The 16479-nt window shown below is 39.8% G+C and overlaps 1 protein-coding gene across 1 annotated transcript; it reads right to left on the minus strand.

The window, feature by feature from the left end:
• Positions 1-609: 609 nt before the first annotated feature.
• abt1 (activator of basal transcription 1) lies at positions 610-9165 on the minus strand. The gene is made up of 4 exons (XM_028813323.2): positions 9029-9165; positions 7010-7236; positions 4318-4493; positions 610-1149 (listed from the first exon to the last, which is right to left on the minus strand). The coding sequence occupies exons 2-4, from the start codon at positions 7233-7235 to the stop codon at positions 760-762; spliced, it is 792 nt and encodes a 263-aa protein (XP_028669156.1). The 5' UTR covers position 7236; positions 9029-9165; the 3' UTR covers positions 610-759.
• Between the last annotated feature and the right edge of the window lie 7314 nt (positions 9166-16479).

Genomic DNA, 16479 nt, shown 5'->3' on the forward strand with positions numbered 1-16479 from the left:
GAACTACAACTCCCCTACACTTTTGTGGCAGGGTCACAACAAATTTCTTCAGCTGTGGCATTTGACAGGCTATGCTGCATAGCCAAAGTGATAATTAATTAGGTCTGATGGCTGTTAACATTACTAAGAATAAAGTCACCAACTGGCTAACACTGCAGTTACAAGACAGAGTTAAAGAATTCAGAAACTAAAGCTTTAAAACTAATGCTACAAAACAAGTTTCTATCTAACTGCAGGAATTATTCAGTATAGACTTGATAAAATGATACATGCTAAACCCGGGCCTCTCAAGTTCTAGGTTAGTTTCTAGGCCATTTAAATCATTACCATACATATGATAACATACAGGCAAAACGCTTCATCCTTATATTTGTAAACGTCCAGTTCATCCACGTATTGGGTTCAAGCACACTGATATTGCTAATTCACTAATGGCCTGACTATTAATTAAAGACTCCAGTTGTTGGATTGTGTACATCACAATTGCTAGAGACCCCCACTGACTGAAGATGGTGGATTAAAAAAAAAAAAAAAAACACCTTGAAGAATAACAGATTTTGTCGTCCACCCATTAATTCACCCCCAAACCCCAAACTAAGGCTTCCGTAGTAGGCATTCCCGATTCTTAATGTTGCACATTACAGAAAACCTTCTTGTTAATATAATTTACTGGTATGTTCACCACCTTCTCTGTGCAGATGCATACATACATTTGATTTATTTTCTAACAGTCTCTGCATATGAATAAATTGCACCCTTCTAATCCTGCTTACTGCCACTTGGATTGAAGATCTTGGCAAGCAAGGACACATTTGAATGTGACTTCTTCTCAAACTCCTGGACCTTGGCCATGGCCTTCTTCATCTGCTGCTTCTGACTCTTGCCCAGCTTGGCTGTCTGTTTAGCCTTCTGGATCTCCTCCTCTGTTTGTCTCTGTGTGAAGTTCCAGCTCTTCTCTTCAAACTCCTGGCCAGTCTTTTTCCTCTTTTCTCTAAGCTTTTCAATGTTCTTGCTTTTCTCGACATTTTGCAAGTAAAAATTGGTTTCTCGCTTGGCCTGTGCAATTTCTGCTCTCATACGCTGCTGACGTACAGCCTTCTCATAAGCTAAGCGCTCACTTAGGTGAAACCATTTGAACCTGTGCAGATACTGCAAAAGAAATTAAAAAGAGATGGTTACCTTCACATGGGCCAATTCCAGCCTTGCTGCTTTTAGAAATCTAATTTTAAGTTATATTTCAAAAAGTTTCTAAAGCTGTACAGTACTAAAAAATAGCAAGGTGTGACTCATCAGATCATAAGACATGGGAGTCAAGGGGTTGGCTGTGCTAATCTGACAAATTCTTGTTTTTGTGAGCTTGCAAGAGGGCTTCAGCTTCCCCCCTTGAAGGAAGGTGCAAGTGTATATTTGTATATGATATCAAAAGGCAGGGGGGATCCCCATGAAGCATCAAGCACCACCACCAACAGACAGCCACTCTCCTTTTCCAATGCTAAAATATAACATCACAAGGACTGGCTACAGCTGCCCTGCCACCCTACCCAGAATAAGCGTGTTACGGAAATAGATGGTGAATGAAAAATATTGTAACACTACTGCCAAGTTGCATTAGGCTGGGGATCAGTCATGCACAGTATAAGCTGATATTTCATCATGCAAATGAGCAGCTTCAGGCGACCCTTTAAAAGGAGCAAATATGCAAATGAAGTCCAGTTTGTGCGGCCACAAGTCTGTGGGCACCACAGTGGCACATACCCGCGCTCTTCTTATTCAAACTTTGTGCATGACGTATTGATCAGACTGCCTTCCCTCAGCTCAGCACACAGGAATTTTGCGCACCTACTGCTGCAAATGGGAGTGTCTGACTGCTTTCTTAAGAGGCACATGGGATTTAAAAATAATAACAATAAAAAGTGACAGCTGCAGTTTGCTGCTTTGAGGAAATTTCTGTAAATGTTTGAAGACAATCAACGATGTTTATTTACATCAACAATAAGTCCTGCCAATCTGTGATGGATGATATAATCGACCATCAGCTCAGCCCTAATGAAGACAACAAACTGAGGGGGTAATCACAATTGGTGGGTGGTAAACTGTGAAACAGCATTCACTTTGGCATTAGAACGATAAATGTTAAATGACTTAGTAGTAGTATTTCATAAAAAGACCCACATGATGGGTTAATCCAATCAATTTTTAAAAGAAGAATGAAAATAATTAATACTTGTGTTAAATTATGAATGTAGTGAGAAGTCAAGCAAAATGACACCTTTTATTGGCTAACTAAAAAGATTACAATATGCAAGCTTTCGAGGCAACTCAGGCCCCTTCTTCAGGCAAGATGTAATACAGAAACTGGAGTTCCCTATGTTTATATACACACTAGGACAAGAAACAACATTGGTAAATCTTTAAGTGAGAAATGTTAAATGTAAAAAAATTAGTAGAACCCTTCAGGTTAAGGTTCATTTAACAAGAGAAAAGAACAATGTATGGTCAAGATCTTTGGATAAGATAACTGTTGTGACGAACGGTCGGGTCCCATGCCCAGCCGGGACACCCCTGCTGCTTATATTCCGGGGGAACAACCATGGACAGCCCAATACCTCCCCTGGGATGCTTGGTGGCAGCCTCCCTGGCCGACGGTGATTCCCCAACCTCCCACAGGGCTCCATGGGAGATGGAGTCCTCCACAGCCTGGTTGGGGCCTGGGGTGGCCGCTAGGGGGGGCTGTCTGGTTTCAACAGCCCGGCTGGACGAATCTTCAGCCCCACCCGGAAGTGCAATTAGGACCAGGTGGTCAAGCACCTGGAACACTTCCGGGTGGGCTATAAAAAGGGCCAGCCACCACAACTCGATGAGCCAGAGTCGAGAGGAGGAGGACTACGCTTGAGGAGGAGGAGGAGTGGTGGTAAAAGCGAGAAAACTGTCGGTGTGTTTATCAAGTGCTTTTTGGACTGTGTATTGCCTGTGGCTCACGGGGAAGACGTACGCCCACGGGTGAAGAAAAATAAAAGTCTCTATTGGTTTTATACATGCCTCTGTGTCCATCTGTGTCAGATCTGGTGCCTATATAGCGCCTCTTGTTACACTGTCCAACAAAGTCTTTTGAATTTCCATACAGTGTGGATCTATAGTCTGTTGTCTGTGTCAGTCTGCGAGATGCAAACAATCCTCATACCTGGCCATAACACTCTTGTCTCTATTCAAACCGTGTTGTAATGTATTAAATTTTACCATGAGTTTGACTTCCCATTATTTTCTCTCTTGCTGTGTTCTTAAGTTGCCCATAAGCACTGTGACTTTAAAGTCCCTCTCACAGTGTCCATGGCTGTTGAAGTAGGCTGCTACAGGAACATCTGTGTTGCCATGTTTAATGTGGAACCTGTGTGAATTCATTCTCTGGCGGAGTGTTTGTCCAGTTTCTCCCACAGAGTGCAGTGTCAGGACATTTCATGCAGAGAATTAGGTAGACTACATTAGATGATCTGCAGGAAAATGATCCCTTTACGTGATGTTCTAGTCGGCTGTGTGGTATAACTATACGGTCTGTATTATAAATGTGGGCACACGTTTTACATCTTTTCTGTAGTGAGGGAGATGTGCCATTTTCTGTTGGTTCACTTAGGGAGCTTCGGACAATTAGTTGCTGAAGGTTTGGTGGTTGTCTGTATGCAGTGAGTGAGTGAGTGAGTGAGTGAGTAGGTAGGTAGGTAGGTAGGTAGGTAGGTAGGTAGGTAGGTAGGTAGGTAGGTAGGTAGGTAGGTAGGTAGGTAGATAGATAGATAGATAGATAGAGATACTTTATTAATCCCAAGAGGAAATTCACATAAACAGGAAATTCAGGTTCAGGAAATATATTTTTCAGTGTTTGGTCATTGTTTAGTATTGGCTGAAGTTCTTTTATAATTTTTCGAAGTGTTTCAAGATGTGGGTTGTAGGTGACAACAAGCGGGATGCGGTTCTTGTTGTCTTTGTTTTTATATTCCAGAAGGTTGTCTCTGGGTATGGCAGTAACTTTAATAAATCTTTCATATTAGTAATTTTTACGATAACTGATTACATGAAAAAGTACATCAAAAATCTTTTTTTCAAAAGGAGTGACTGGACAAGGAATAGACAAACCACCAAGCCTTACCCACAGCCTGTAGTGGTGAAGTAATGCTCAACCTTTTTGAGCTTTTTTTAAATAGTTCAGAACATAAATAATAAATTGATGCAAGTCTCATTATTACTGGATTGTTGGACAGGACTCTGCATACCCACCAGCAGCCTCTGCACAGTATCATTTATGAATAAAAGCAGCAAGTGCTGTACCTTAATACACCAAAGGTCATCATGAAAACGGCTCCTCTTGCGTGCCCCCATGGGTGTCCTGTTGAGAGTGGCAGCCACAAGCTTGGCCACCCTCTTGTCCTTAAATTCTACCCATCCCTCGGTGAATGTCTTCCCCCTGGAGCCTGCACTCGTCTTCTTTTTCCTAATTGCATAATCTAAAATAATTGAAATGAATTAAGGAAAGACATAAAATGTTTAAACACTAAAGTTGTGATGAACAAAAACAGGTTTCTGATGAGGATGTCCTATTGCTACAGAAGTGATCTGTGAAATGCACCTTGGTCATTCTAAACACTACCTGCCTCGTAAATAAGGGAGTGTCAGTGTGAATGTCATGATACACTGCCATGCAAAAGTATCTGTACCCTTGACCAATTCCCTACATTCTACACTGCAAGTTTGCTTTCCATTCTAATTTTTTAAGTTGTGTTTGTTTTCAAGTTAGTTTTCTTATTTTAACATTGTCTTATGTTAGAAAACAATCTTACAAAGAAAATTAAATATGCCGATTGTATAAGTATACCATCCCGTTTAATATTTTATGGAGCCACTTGCTGCAGCAATAATGACTTTAATTCCATTTTGACAACCATGTCTTACACACTGCTGCAGAGTAATTTTGGCCCAGTTTTTTAAACATATTTATTCCATATTTTTCAGGTTAGTCTGACCACACTTGTACAATGCAATTTTCAAACACTGCTGCAGATTATCGATCGTTATCAAGTGGGCCATTGTAGGACATCCACCCATTTTGTCTTTGAGACACTCCAAGGATACTCTAGTCTTCTGTTTGAAATCAGATGAACTTGCACCTAAGTTGCAACAGGTTGACTCGATGCTTTTGTCTAAATACTCCACTATCCTTTCTTCTTTCACTCGCTAATTGATGGTGGAATGAAAAGCAGTTCTCACACACGTGGGCTTGGAAACCATCTTCCAGGCTCCGAGACGGTAAGCAGTACCACCTTTGAACAAGAGGGGGCACTGGCGCAAACCACATCTTCTCTCTCCAGAGGTGTCCAAGGACAGTGGCTAGCACCATCCATAAGTCCTGGAGAACGCTCCAACTCTTCTGCCCAGGACCCCATAAACAGGCAGTCCCCTGAAGGATATAGAGGTCCTGCTCAAATGCCACCATATAGGCTGAGAAAAGCCTCCCTAATCAAGTGCCAAGAGTACAGATCCCTTTTATTTTCTTTCTCTAATTATTAAACGGTTGGCACCCCCTAAAGTTTTCTTTAGGCTTCCTGGTCTGTTCACTCTGTCACGCAGTGGAATGAAAAGCCGCCCCACAGGTAAACTCTGCCACCTCCATACTTTATTGTAGATTTTATATTTTTTTTAAGCATTCACAGAGTTAATTTTGCACCACACATATTTCTTTGAAATTTGGCCAAAAAGCTCTATCTTGCTCCTATGCGACACAGAACCTTGTTCCACATCATATCTTTCAAGCAAACTCCACTTGTGCTTTCACATGTTTCTTTTATGGCTGCTTTAATGTCACATTCCCATGGCCAGCAGTGCTGCGCAGAGCTTGTGATATGCCTGACTGGTGCACCTTTACCAGTCGTGTCAGTTACTGAAATCTGTGGCTCTTAACAGGTGCACAGACAGTTTTGAAGGATAACCTTTTTTAGGTGGCATCTGGGTGGTTTGACATAGCCTCCACATCCCATTAACTGAAAGAACAGTGCCTACCGGGGTACCCAAACACTTGGATACGTTTTGCACCCTTTTCCTTCTTCTTCTTCTTTCAGCTGCTCCAGTTAGGGGTCGCCACAGTGGATCATCTTCTTCCATATCTTTCTGTCCTCTGCATCTTGTTCTGTTACACCCATCACCTGCATGTCCTCTCTCACCACATCCATAAACCTTCTCTTAGGCCTTCCTCTTGCCTGGCAGCTCTATCCTTAGCATCCTTTTCCCAGTATACCCAGTATCTCTCCCCTGCACATGTCCAAACCAACACACTCCTAATTTATGTTTTTGTACCATTTTATATCCATCTTCTTTGGAATGCTCTTTAATCTTCTGCTTCCACAATTCACAGCATGAATAATGATGTCTTAAGAGTGGAGTTTTCACCCAAAAATGTGGCACGGTTTTAATGATCACTGGTAAGGATCGATTTTACAGAAACTGGTTTTCATATATTCAAGCTTGAGACCTCTGCATGATGGAGGCTGAATACTTATACAAACAGCATACTTCCTTGTTTGTCTTATATGTTTTCTAACATATAAAAAAAATAATTTTAGAGCTTATGTGAGGTGATAAAAAACAAAAAATAATAAAGAGAACAAAAATGTATGTGTAGGATTTGTCATTCAGTAATTTACAAAATTGGTCAAAGATCTGAAAATTTCTATAAGACACTAAGTATTGTAGCTTAGTATTCTCAAACCTGCTTATTCTAATTCAGGGTTGGTTGAGGGCATATGTCATGCTTATGGATAATTTACTCAAATATTCCATATACTCTAATGGTTAATACAACTAGCAAAAATATACTACATAGATTTCCATAGATGCCATATGAAACTCGCCTCTACTGGCTGACATAAAGACTACCAAGTGTGAAAGTTATCCACCTTTGCTTCCACTGTACTCTACAAAATGACTTTATATTAACTGTAAAATTATATTCCGAGTTTAAACTCTGTACCTTCAGGTTGTAAAAATATTCTCCCTATTTCTCCATAAACCCCCAGCATATTTCGTACATGTTTAGGTCTCAGTCTTGGTGGGATGTGGCCGAGATAAATGATTCCTGGTACAATCTTTTTCTTTGTCAAATTCTCCTCTTCTTTCTCTGGCAATAAGCCCCCATCCTGGACTTCACTTTCAGACTTTTCGAACTCATTGCAGCTCACCGTCTCTATATCAGACATCCTGAAAAGGAAATGATAAAGAGTCTGTGTTTAAATAACTTAAGCCAATAGAATATCTTTTATTAATGCATCAAAAGTCTCAGATTTTATTTTGGAATTAATTTACTATTATATAAATTAATATCCTTACAGAAAGCATGGATCCGAATTTTCTAAGAAAGACGGACAAAAATACTAATTTGGAAATTAATCTTGGAAAAGAAAAAAGAACCCAAGCACTTGTGCAGTCCTTGTCATTGAAAGGTACCTTACAACACTTTCCAAGAGCGATTTGTTCCAAGATAGAAACAACAACAGCAAAGTCCGACTACAATTTGAAATTGTATACAGAGTTCAGTTCAAGTTTTTGGTCCAAGAGGCTACCCACGCAGTAAAAGTTTAAGTAGTTGAACTGTTTTTGCACTTTAGGGCTAGAAAGTGATCCTCTCTTTCAACACCATTTTAACCCTAGCACTGCAATTAGTGACACCACGTGGTATCATTCAGTCTAAAAGAGATGCAGCACGGTTAGCTCCTCTGCTTTTAGTGGCCAGTTGGCATAGACAGCCAGGGTGTCAACTGGACTGACCTGGAAGACACAAGGTTTGTAAGATTATCCAAGAGATGGGCATCAGAAAAGAGCTGAACATTCACATCCCAGCATATTTTAGGGTTAGCCACTGTACTGTACATCTAGTTATTATACTTACTGAAGAGGGTGCTAGACAGCTGGCTTTGTGCTACATGTTGAATTTCACACTTCTTTGTAGATGTGACAATACTGACCCTGTACATCAGTCTTTAGGATGTGGAAGGAAACTGGAGCACACAGCAAGAAGGCAAATACCACTAAGACACAGACAAGCAGGTGGGGACTCAATAATTACCACAATATTTATGGCCTATAAAGCTACAGAATACATACCTGTAGAAACACAACATTCAGTGATGCCACTAACACACGAGGTGATGAATTTGTGCCCTGTGCTAACACACAGGCACCTACTCCACCCATGACGAAATGGTTAGGCGGGTTTCACAATGGGTGGGTATTTTGCCAGGTACTCCGTGGATATTCAGCATAACCAGCTGCTGTCAATATAAAATAATGTTTTTACCAGGATTTAGATGGGGAAACGGTTGTGTGGTATGAACTCAGTAGATTGTATTTTTTTTCAGTTACAGTATATGAATTTTAAAGAGACCAGTAGACAGATGACATTTCCTTAAACATCACTCAGACACACGCCAGGAGGATTTCGTCTAGTTCATAATCTCCTTCGTCACGGAAAGACAAATTAGCCCTGCCTCTTTAACAATGCGTTAACTTGTATATTTTTAACAGCTGAAGGCTTTCCCACTGCGTCTCACAAGTACAGAATCACTGAGTGAGTGAATCTTCGAGTCCTGCGGGTTAAGATCAGCGCGTGTTAGGAACTGAAGTTTCCAGTCCAGCTCCCTCACCGCAATGCCACACCGCCTAGAAGTAAGCAGCAAATCCGAAAACCTCCTGAAACGAACTCGCAAAGTAGTTGTAAGGATAGCTAGAAATCTGATTTCTTAAGAAACACTTTTAATATTAATATGACTGCAAATCTGATTTCTTTAAAAACTTCATTTAATGCATATATACACATACAATATAAGAACTCCACATGCTAAAAGGTACAAGCATAATTATCTCGCAGTTCCCACATGCTGCGCAGTCTCCGGTATAACAAAATCCATGGGCTTTACGAAATAAAACATTCCCAGAAGGCAGTCGTTTCTCCTATGAAACCTCCCGTCTCAAAACAACCACACGACCCTCTCACCTGTACGGTCAGTTTAAAGATGCCACGAATCGCCACCGAACTTGCTCACCCCCGTGCGTGTATGGGCGCAGACATGTTTAAGGAAATGCGCATGCGTTTCTGTGCTCACATTAATCCCACCTCTTGGAGAAACATGCGCACTGAGGCTACAACACGTGCTGCGCGCGAGTCGAGAAGCTTGTATTTGTAGACTTGGTCTCGCAGCTGATTGGATATCTCTAGATGCCTCTCGAAACGGATTGGTTTTCTAGAAAATATCAGACGATTGCCCCTCCTACAGCTCCAGTAGCTGTCATGAGCCGGTATAACAACGTAATGCTAAACGGTAAGTTCTCTGTAAATAGAGATGTGCCGTTGTTGTAGTTAAGTGCAAAGCGATTCTTTTTAGTGATTCGTTTCATTTCGTTCAGTTCACTGAATTGATTCGAATCTTTGAATCACTGATTTTTTCACTTCAAAAACAACAACAAGCTATATTTTAGTTTAAAATATAAAATAGTATCATAATAATGTAACAAATTTAACCACCAAACAATATAAAAAGGAACCAGCAAAATAAGCAATTCACACATAATTATCATCATCATAATTGAATTTTGACAATAAATTACATTTCAACAATCGTACAAACAAAACGTTAGAATAGTGTACACATCACAATAAAACGGAACATTGAAACATGACTAATTAAAATTGATTTCAGTTTTGTATTAATTTTCCTGTTTCCTTTTTTTAAATTCTTTCCTTTCTCATGCAGTCTCCCATACATATATCATCAGTGAACTGAACTGAGATTCAGTTTTTCTCCGTGTTCCTCCGTTCAGTACATGAACTGATTCTTTCAGTGTATTGTATTGCGAGTCTCATTTCTACAGTTTGTGAATGAACTTGCAATGGTTCTCCAAATCAGTAGGAGGCACATTGGTTCATTCAATCAGTCAGTGTACGTACTGAGTCGGTCATAGCCACTCAGTCTGAGAGAACTGATCAATGGGAGGTCATAATTGTTTTGCAAAAACAGTTTACTAATAGGCTATTTCCCAAAGACAGCAGTCATTTACTGTAAGTGAACTTAAGATGGTAGCTCCGGACTATTCTGGAATGCAATATAAAACAGTATGCAATGTCATCGTACCAATATGTTCATTCAAAGACCAAGACAGGTGCAAAAGAACTAGTTAGTTTGTTCATTGTCCATCATTACTCATCACTTATTAGTTCTTTTGTAATTCACACTGTATTTTATCTAAATATATTACAATAAATTATTGTGGGGTGTTGTGGCCTCCCTCTGAAGCAGAAATGACTGGATGGGATTAAAATATTTCAACCATTCATTCTGTAAGCCATTTATCCAGTTCACTCATGGCAGCAAAACTGCCTGGTTGACTGATTAGAGTACCATCCAGGCCACAGTCATGTGATCTTAAATCACAGGCTGTTGTTTATCCCACCTGTTACTTTCCTGAAGCTGTTACTCATAATCATTATCATGGGGCATCCAGTAAATTTAATCTTGATACAAACCTTAAATTAATTGATAACCAAAAAATAAGGTGTATAATTAGACCAAGGGATAAAACCAGACCATCCACCAGGAGCATCTGTAATAGAAATTTACTTCAAATTAAAACACAAAATATATCAGCAGTTCAGAAAGAACCATGTAGTTTTAAATGCTGCTTATTGAACATTCGCTCTCTTGGCACTAAAGTTGTTTTGGTAAATGATATTATATTAAGTACAAAATCTGATCTGTGTCTTCTCACTGAAAACTGGCTTAGTAAATGTGACACTGTCCCCCTAGCTGAGGCGTCACCAGATGGCTACTCGTTCCTTCATAAGTCTAGAGATTTTGGTCGAGGAGGAGGCCTTGGAATAATTCATTGTAACAAAATGCAAATCACTTCTAAAAATGTAGGCAATTTTACATCCTTAGAGGCATTCATTTTAAATATTAAAACAGATTCCAACACAATTATAGTGCTAGTCTACAGACCACCGGGGCCGTATTCATTGTTCATGACTGAATTTAGCAACCTTCTATCTGATTTGGCTATAAATTATGATCATGTAGTACTGATGGGGGATTTTAATGTACACATTGATGTGGAAACTGACACTTTTAGCAAATGTTTTACTTATTTGTTAAATTCAGTAGGATTTTGTCAGATTGTCAAAGGTCCAACTCATAATCATAACCACACATTAGATTTAATTATAACTTACAAAGTTGAAATTCAAAATTTAAATATCACTCCATTAAATGAAGCTACTTCCGACCACTACTTAATTACATTTGATTCAGTCCTGCCTTTGTCAACACACTCCCAGATTATAACAAAGACAGTGTGACATCTAGATTGTAATTCTGCTTCAAAATTTATAGATACTTTGAGTAAGTCAAGTGTAATTGTGGAAAACAATTTAGATCAGCTAACATCACATTATAATGTGACCTTGAGAGATGCTCTGGACACAGTGGCTCCCTTTAAAACAAAAGTGATCAAAGCACATAGAAACTCTCCCTGATTTAATGAAAACACTCGAGCTCTTAAATTAGAGTGTCGAAAACTGGAGCACAGATGAGAACAACAAAGCTACATGTCTTTCAAATTGCATGGACAGAGAGTGTTAAAAATATAAAAAAGCCCTCTTTAAAGCTCGCTCAGAATACTATTCTACATTAATAGATAACAATAATAAAAATCCTCAGGTACTGTTTAGAACAGTGGCTAAATTAACAAATGGAAATTCAGATCAACAGTGCAAAATACCAACAGATATTAGCAGTACAGACTTTATCCATCCATCCATTTTCCAACCCGCTGAATCCGAATACAGGGTCACGGGGGTCTGCTGGAGCCAATCCCAGCCAACACAGGGCACAAGGCAGGAAAGAAACCCCGGGCAGGGTGCCAACCCACCGCAGAGTACAGACTTTATGAACTTCTTCAATGAGAAAATTAAAAAATATAAGATCCCAGATCTCTGCATCACACTACAAACCAAATACTAGCTTAGCAGACCCTGTCTCACATTGCACTCAGCACTTCAGTAATTTTTTTCCTGTAACTGAGCAGGAAGTCTTAACTTTAATTTCTAAAATGAAGCCCACTACTTGTTCCCTAGATCCAGTGCCAACAAAACTAGTAAAAAGTGCAATGAATGTTCTTGCAGCGCCTATTCTAAACATCATCAGTAGTTCATTATTGCATGGCACAGTACCTGATACACTAAAAGTGTCAGTCATTAAACCATTACTTAAAAAGTCAGACCTAGACCCACACATACTAAATAATTATAGGCCTATTTCAAATCTACCGTTTCTCTCTAAAATACTAGAAAAAGTAGTCGCCAATCAGCTTCAGTCACACCTTATGCATTACAATTTATTTGAGAAATTCCAGTCTGGTTTTCGCACTAGTCATAGTACAGAAACGGCACTAACGCGGGTTGTAAATGACATTCTGATATCCTCTGATGAAGGAAACTCCACTGTAATTATGTTGTTGGACTTAAGCGCAGCATTTGACACCATCGACCATTCTATTTTACTACACAGGCTAGAAAATGATGTTGGGCTTACAGGCACCGTGTTAGCTTGGTTTAGTTCTTATTTATCAAATCGATTCCAATATGTACAGAAATGTGCTGACAGTACTCCATCATTATACACAGAAGTTCAATATGGTGTCCCGCAGGGCTCAGTACTGGGACCTTTACTGTTTTCACTTTACATGCTTCCACTGGGATCTATCATTAGGAAACATAATGTTAATTTTCACTCGTATGCAGATGACACCCAGTTATACCTTTCATTTAAATCAGATAAAGTTTCTCCGATGTTGTCTTTAATTAGTTGTGTTAGCGAATTAAAGGAGTGGATGAATTAGAACTACTTGTCTTTAAATACAGATAAAACAGAGATGTTAATTGTTGGAGGGAATGACGCTGATCACAACAATATTCTGTCATCATTTAACTCAGTTGGAATTCCAATTAATTTTACTGAATCAGCCTGAAATCTAGTAGTTATCTTTGATTCTAGCATGTCATTTAAACCACATATTACAAAGTTGTCCAAAACATGTTTCTTCCATCTTAAAAATGTTAGGAAATTAAGGCGCTTTCTAAATAAACAGGATTCTGAGAAATGAATTCATGCATTTATCTCTAGTAGGATTGACTTCTGCAATGCGGTGTTCACTGGATGTTCAAACTGTTCTTTATACAGCCTCCAGTTAATCCAAAATGCGGCTGCAAGAATAATTACAAGAACAAGAAAATACGAACACATAACTCCAGTTCTTAAATCCTTACACTGGCTCCCGGTTAAGTTTAGGGCAGATTTCAAAATCCTTCTTTTAATATATAAAGCATTAAATGGCCAATGTCCGGTTTACTTGTCTGAACTTATCATGACTTACAAACCAGAGCGCACATTAAGATCTCAAGATGCTGGTCTGCTTATGGTTCCAAGGATTAATAAAATAACAATGGGAGTTTGAGCTTTTAGTTACAGGGCCCCTAAACTGTGGAATGGTCTGCCTGCTACTATAAGAGATGCCCCTTCAGTCTCAGCTTTTAAATCCCGGCTGAAGACTCACTTCTTCAGTTTAGCATATCCTGACTAGAGCTGCTGATTAACTGTACATACTGCATCTCTGTTGTTAGTCATTAGCACTAAAACATAAGTAACATGATAGTTAGAATTGGATACTAACCCTCACTTATTCTGTTTCTCTTCTCGGTACTCAAATGTGGCACTTGGTGCCACGGCCCACCTGCCAAGTTGTTTTGCCTGCCTAAGGAAAAGTCATCCCTGATGGAGGATCACAGGAATCGTGAGAAAGAGGGGTCCTTTCATCGGATTGGCTGGCCCAACACTGTTTCAGCCGTGGAATGGCCAAATGGGGGAGGCAGCTTGATGGATGAGGTCTCCAGGAGTCTAAAATTATCCAAATCTTATTATGTGATATCATCTACTGTTAAATTCTGCTCCGTACTTCAAAAAAAATTTTATTTTTTATTGAGGATTTGTTCTGTTCTGTGTATTGTATTGTATTGACCCCCTTCTATTGACACCCACTGCACTCCCAACCTACCTGGAAAGGGGTCTCTCTTTGAACTACCATTCCCAAGGTTTCTTCCATTTTTCCCTACTAGGTTTTTTGGGGAGTTTTTCCTTGTCTTCTTTGAGAGTCAGGGCTGGGGGGCTGTCAAGAGGCAGGGCCTGTTAAAGCCCATTGCGGCACTTCCTGTGTGATTTTGGGATATACAAAAATAAACTGTATTGTATTGTATTGTACTTGTTTTAAATGTAGTAGCACTGTGCGTAAAGCGAGAACCAACCCTTCTGTGGGGTTGCTTTCAAGCAGCAGGGATTGGGTGACTAGTCAGGGTCAAAGGAAAGCTTGAATGGAGCAAAATACAGAGATACTGTATCATTAAAGAAACCTCGCTCCAGAGAATTCTGGGCAGAAGGTTCACCTTTCAAAAAAATTATGACACAAAGCAGACCACAGAGCAGTGACTTGGGGACAACTTTAGGAATGTCCTTCAGTTGCCCAGCCAGAGCCCAGACTTGAATCCAATCAAACATCTTTGGAGGGATCTGAAAATAGCTGCCCACCAACGGTCTCCATCCAACCTGACAGGACATGGGAGGATCTGCAGTGAAGGATGGCAAAAAATCCCCAGATCCAGTTGTGCAAAGCTTGTCACATTAAACTCAAGAAGACTCCAGGGCGTAATGCTGCCAGATGTATTTCAAGGAAGAAGTGATTGGTATGTATACTTGTGACAATGGGATATTTCATTTTTTCTCTTTCTAATAAATTTGTAAACAATTCTAAAATCTTGTTTTGTCTTTGCATTCTGGAGTATTGAGTGTTACTTGATGTGAAGAAAAATGAATTTAAATGGTTTTTGCACAAGGCTGCAACATAGCAAAATATTAAAAACGTGACTCATTTTGGCATGGCAAATTATTGGGTTGTTAGCAGGCCAACACAACTAACATTTCCTGGGTGAGATGTATACCTCTACAGATACAGGGTCACGAGCCTGGGGCCCTGCCTAGTGGTCCATGAGAACCATTAAAGGCTGAATTACTTTCTGTTTTAATCAGAAGCAAGCTCAGGTCACCCCATTTTTCTATTCATGATTGCATGGTGTTGATCTGTATTTACTGGGATGCCTGCTTCCCTTTAGAGGCACCAGGGTGCCTGTAACTCTTCACCTTCAGCCTTGAATTCATCACATTGTTAGACCTGCTTGATCAAATTCAGTGTTGTGTTGGGTGGGGCTGGAGTCCATCACAGAAAATAGCCACGGCCAGGGCACCAGTTCATTGCGTACACTATGATTAATATAAATCCAGTGGCTTCTGATGAGGAAAATATCTTCAAGTTCTGCTGCTGAGGTGCCATTATTTATAGTTATCCATGAAGGGACATGTCTTTCTGTACACTTGTAATTGCAAACATCTTTTAGTTTCCAGGTCAAAGATCATTCAATACCATAACAACTTGTAGTTAGTGGAAAAGTGTCAGTTTAAGTATGGCTTTTTAAAAAATAAAAGAGCTTCATCCTCCATCCAGCTAGTCTACATACTCTTCTAAGTTGTTGTCCATTTTTTCTTCAGCTATTCCTGTTTTCTTCCAAAATCCAAAGAATATGCATATCACGTTCACTGGTGACACAAAATTAAAGCCACATGTGTGAGTGTGGGTGTGCCCTGCAATGGATGGCACCCAAAGGCTGGCTCCCTTTGCATGCCTGGTGCTTCTAGAATTGGTTTCTGACCAGCACAACCCTGAACTGGATTATGCCAGTCTGATTATTGATAAATAACTATTGTTGTTACACATTTCAATGGCTTTGTCCTAGAATTCCACAAATCAAAAATGGAAGGTGGCGTTTCTGTGCTGTAGCCAATATAAGAAATATAAGAATATATATTTAATATGTAATATATATATATATATATATATATATATATATATATATATATATATATATATATATATATATATCGTGAAAAAGGTTTAGGGCAGCCACCCGTATAATCTCCCTGGCTGCAAAAGGCTTTTAGAGTAGAACAGAGTTGTTCATTCGACTGAGTCCAAGATAGAACTGACTAAGATGGCGGCTTTAGCTGCTTCCTACTCACATGTGTGTGACAATATATATATATATATATATATATATATATATATATATTATTATATATATATTGTCACAAGCGGCTGGGGGACAGACCCAGCCGGGACGCCTGGAAGGACTGGGAGGTGGCGTATTCATCCTCCGGGCCACGAGGGGGCAACCGCCCTGGATCAGGAGAGGACCACGGGAGAGGAGCAAGGACACTCAAGCCCGTTGGGACCTGTGGTCACCACCAGGGGGTGCCCCGAGCCTCAGAGAGCCTGGGAGGCATTCACTTCCGC

This window comes from Erpetoichthys calabaricus, chromosome 11 (assembly GCF_900747795.2).
Source record: "Erpetoichthys calabaricus chromosome 11, fErpCal1.3, whole genome shotgun sequence".
Lineage (NCBI taxonomy): Eukaryota > Metazoa > Chordata > Cladistia > Polypteriformes > Polypteridae > Erpetoichthys > Erpetoichthys calabaricus.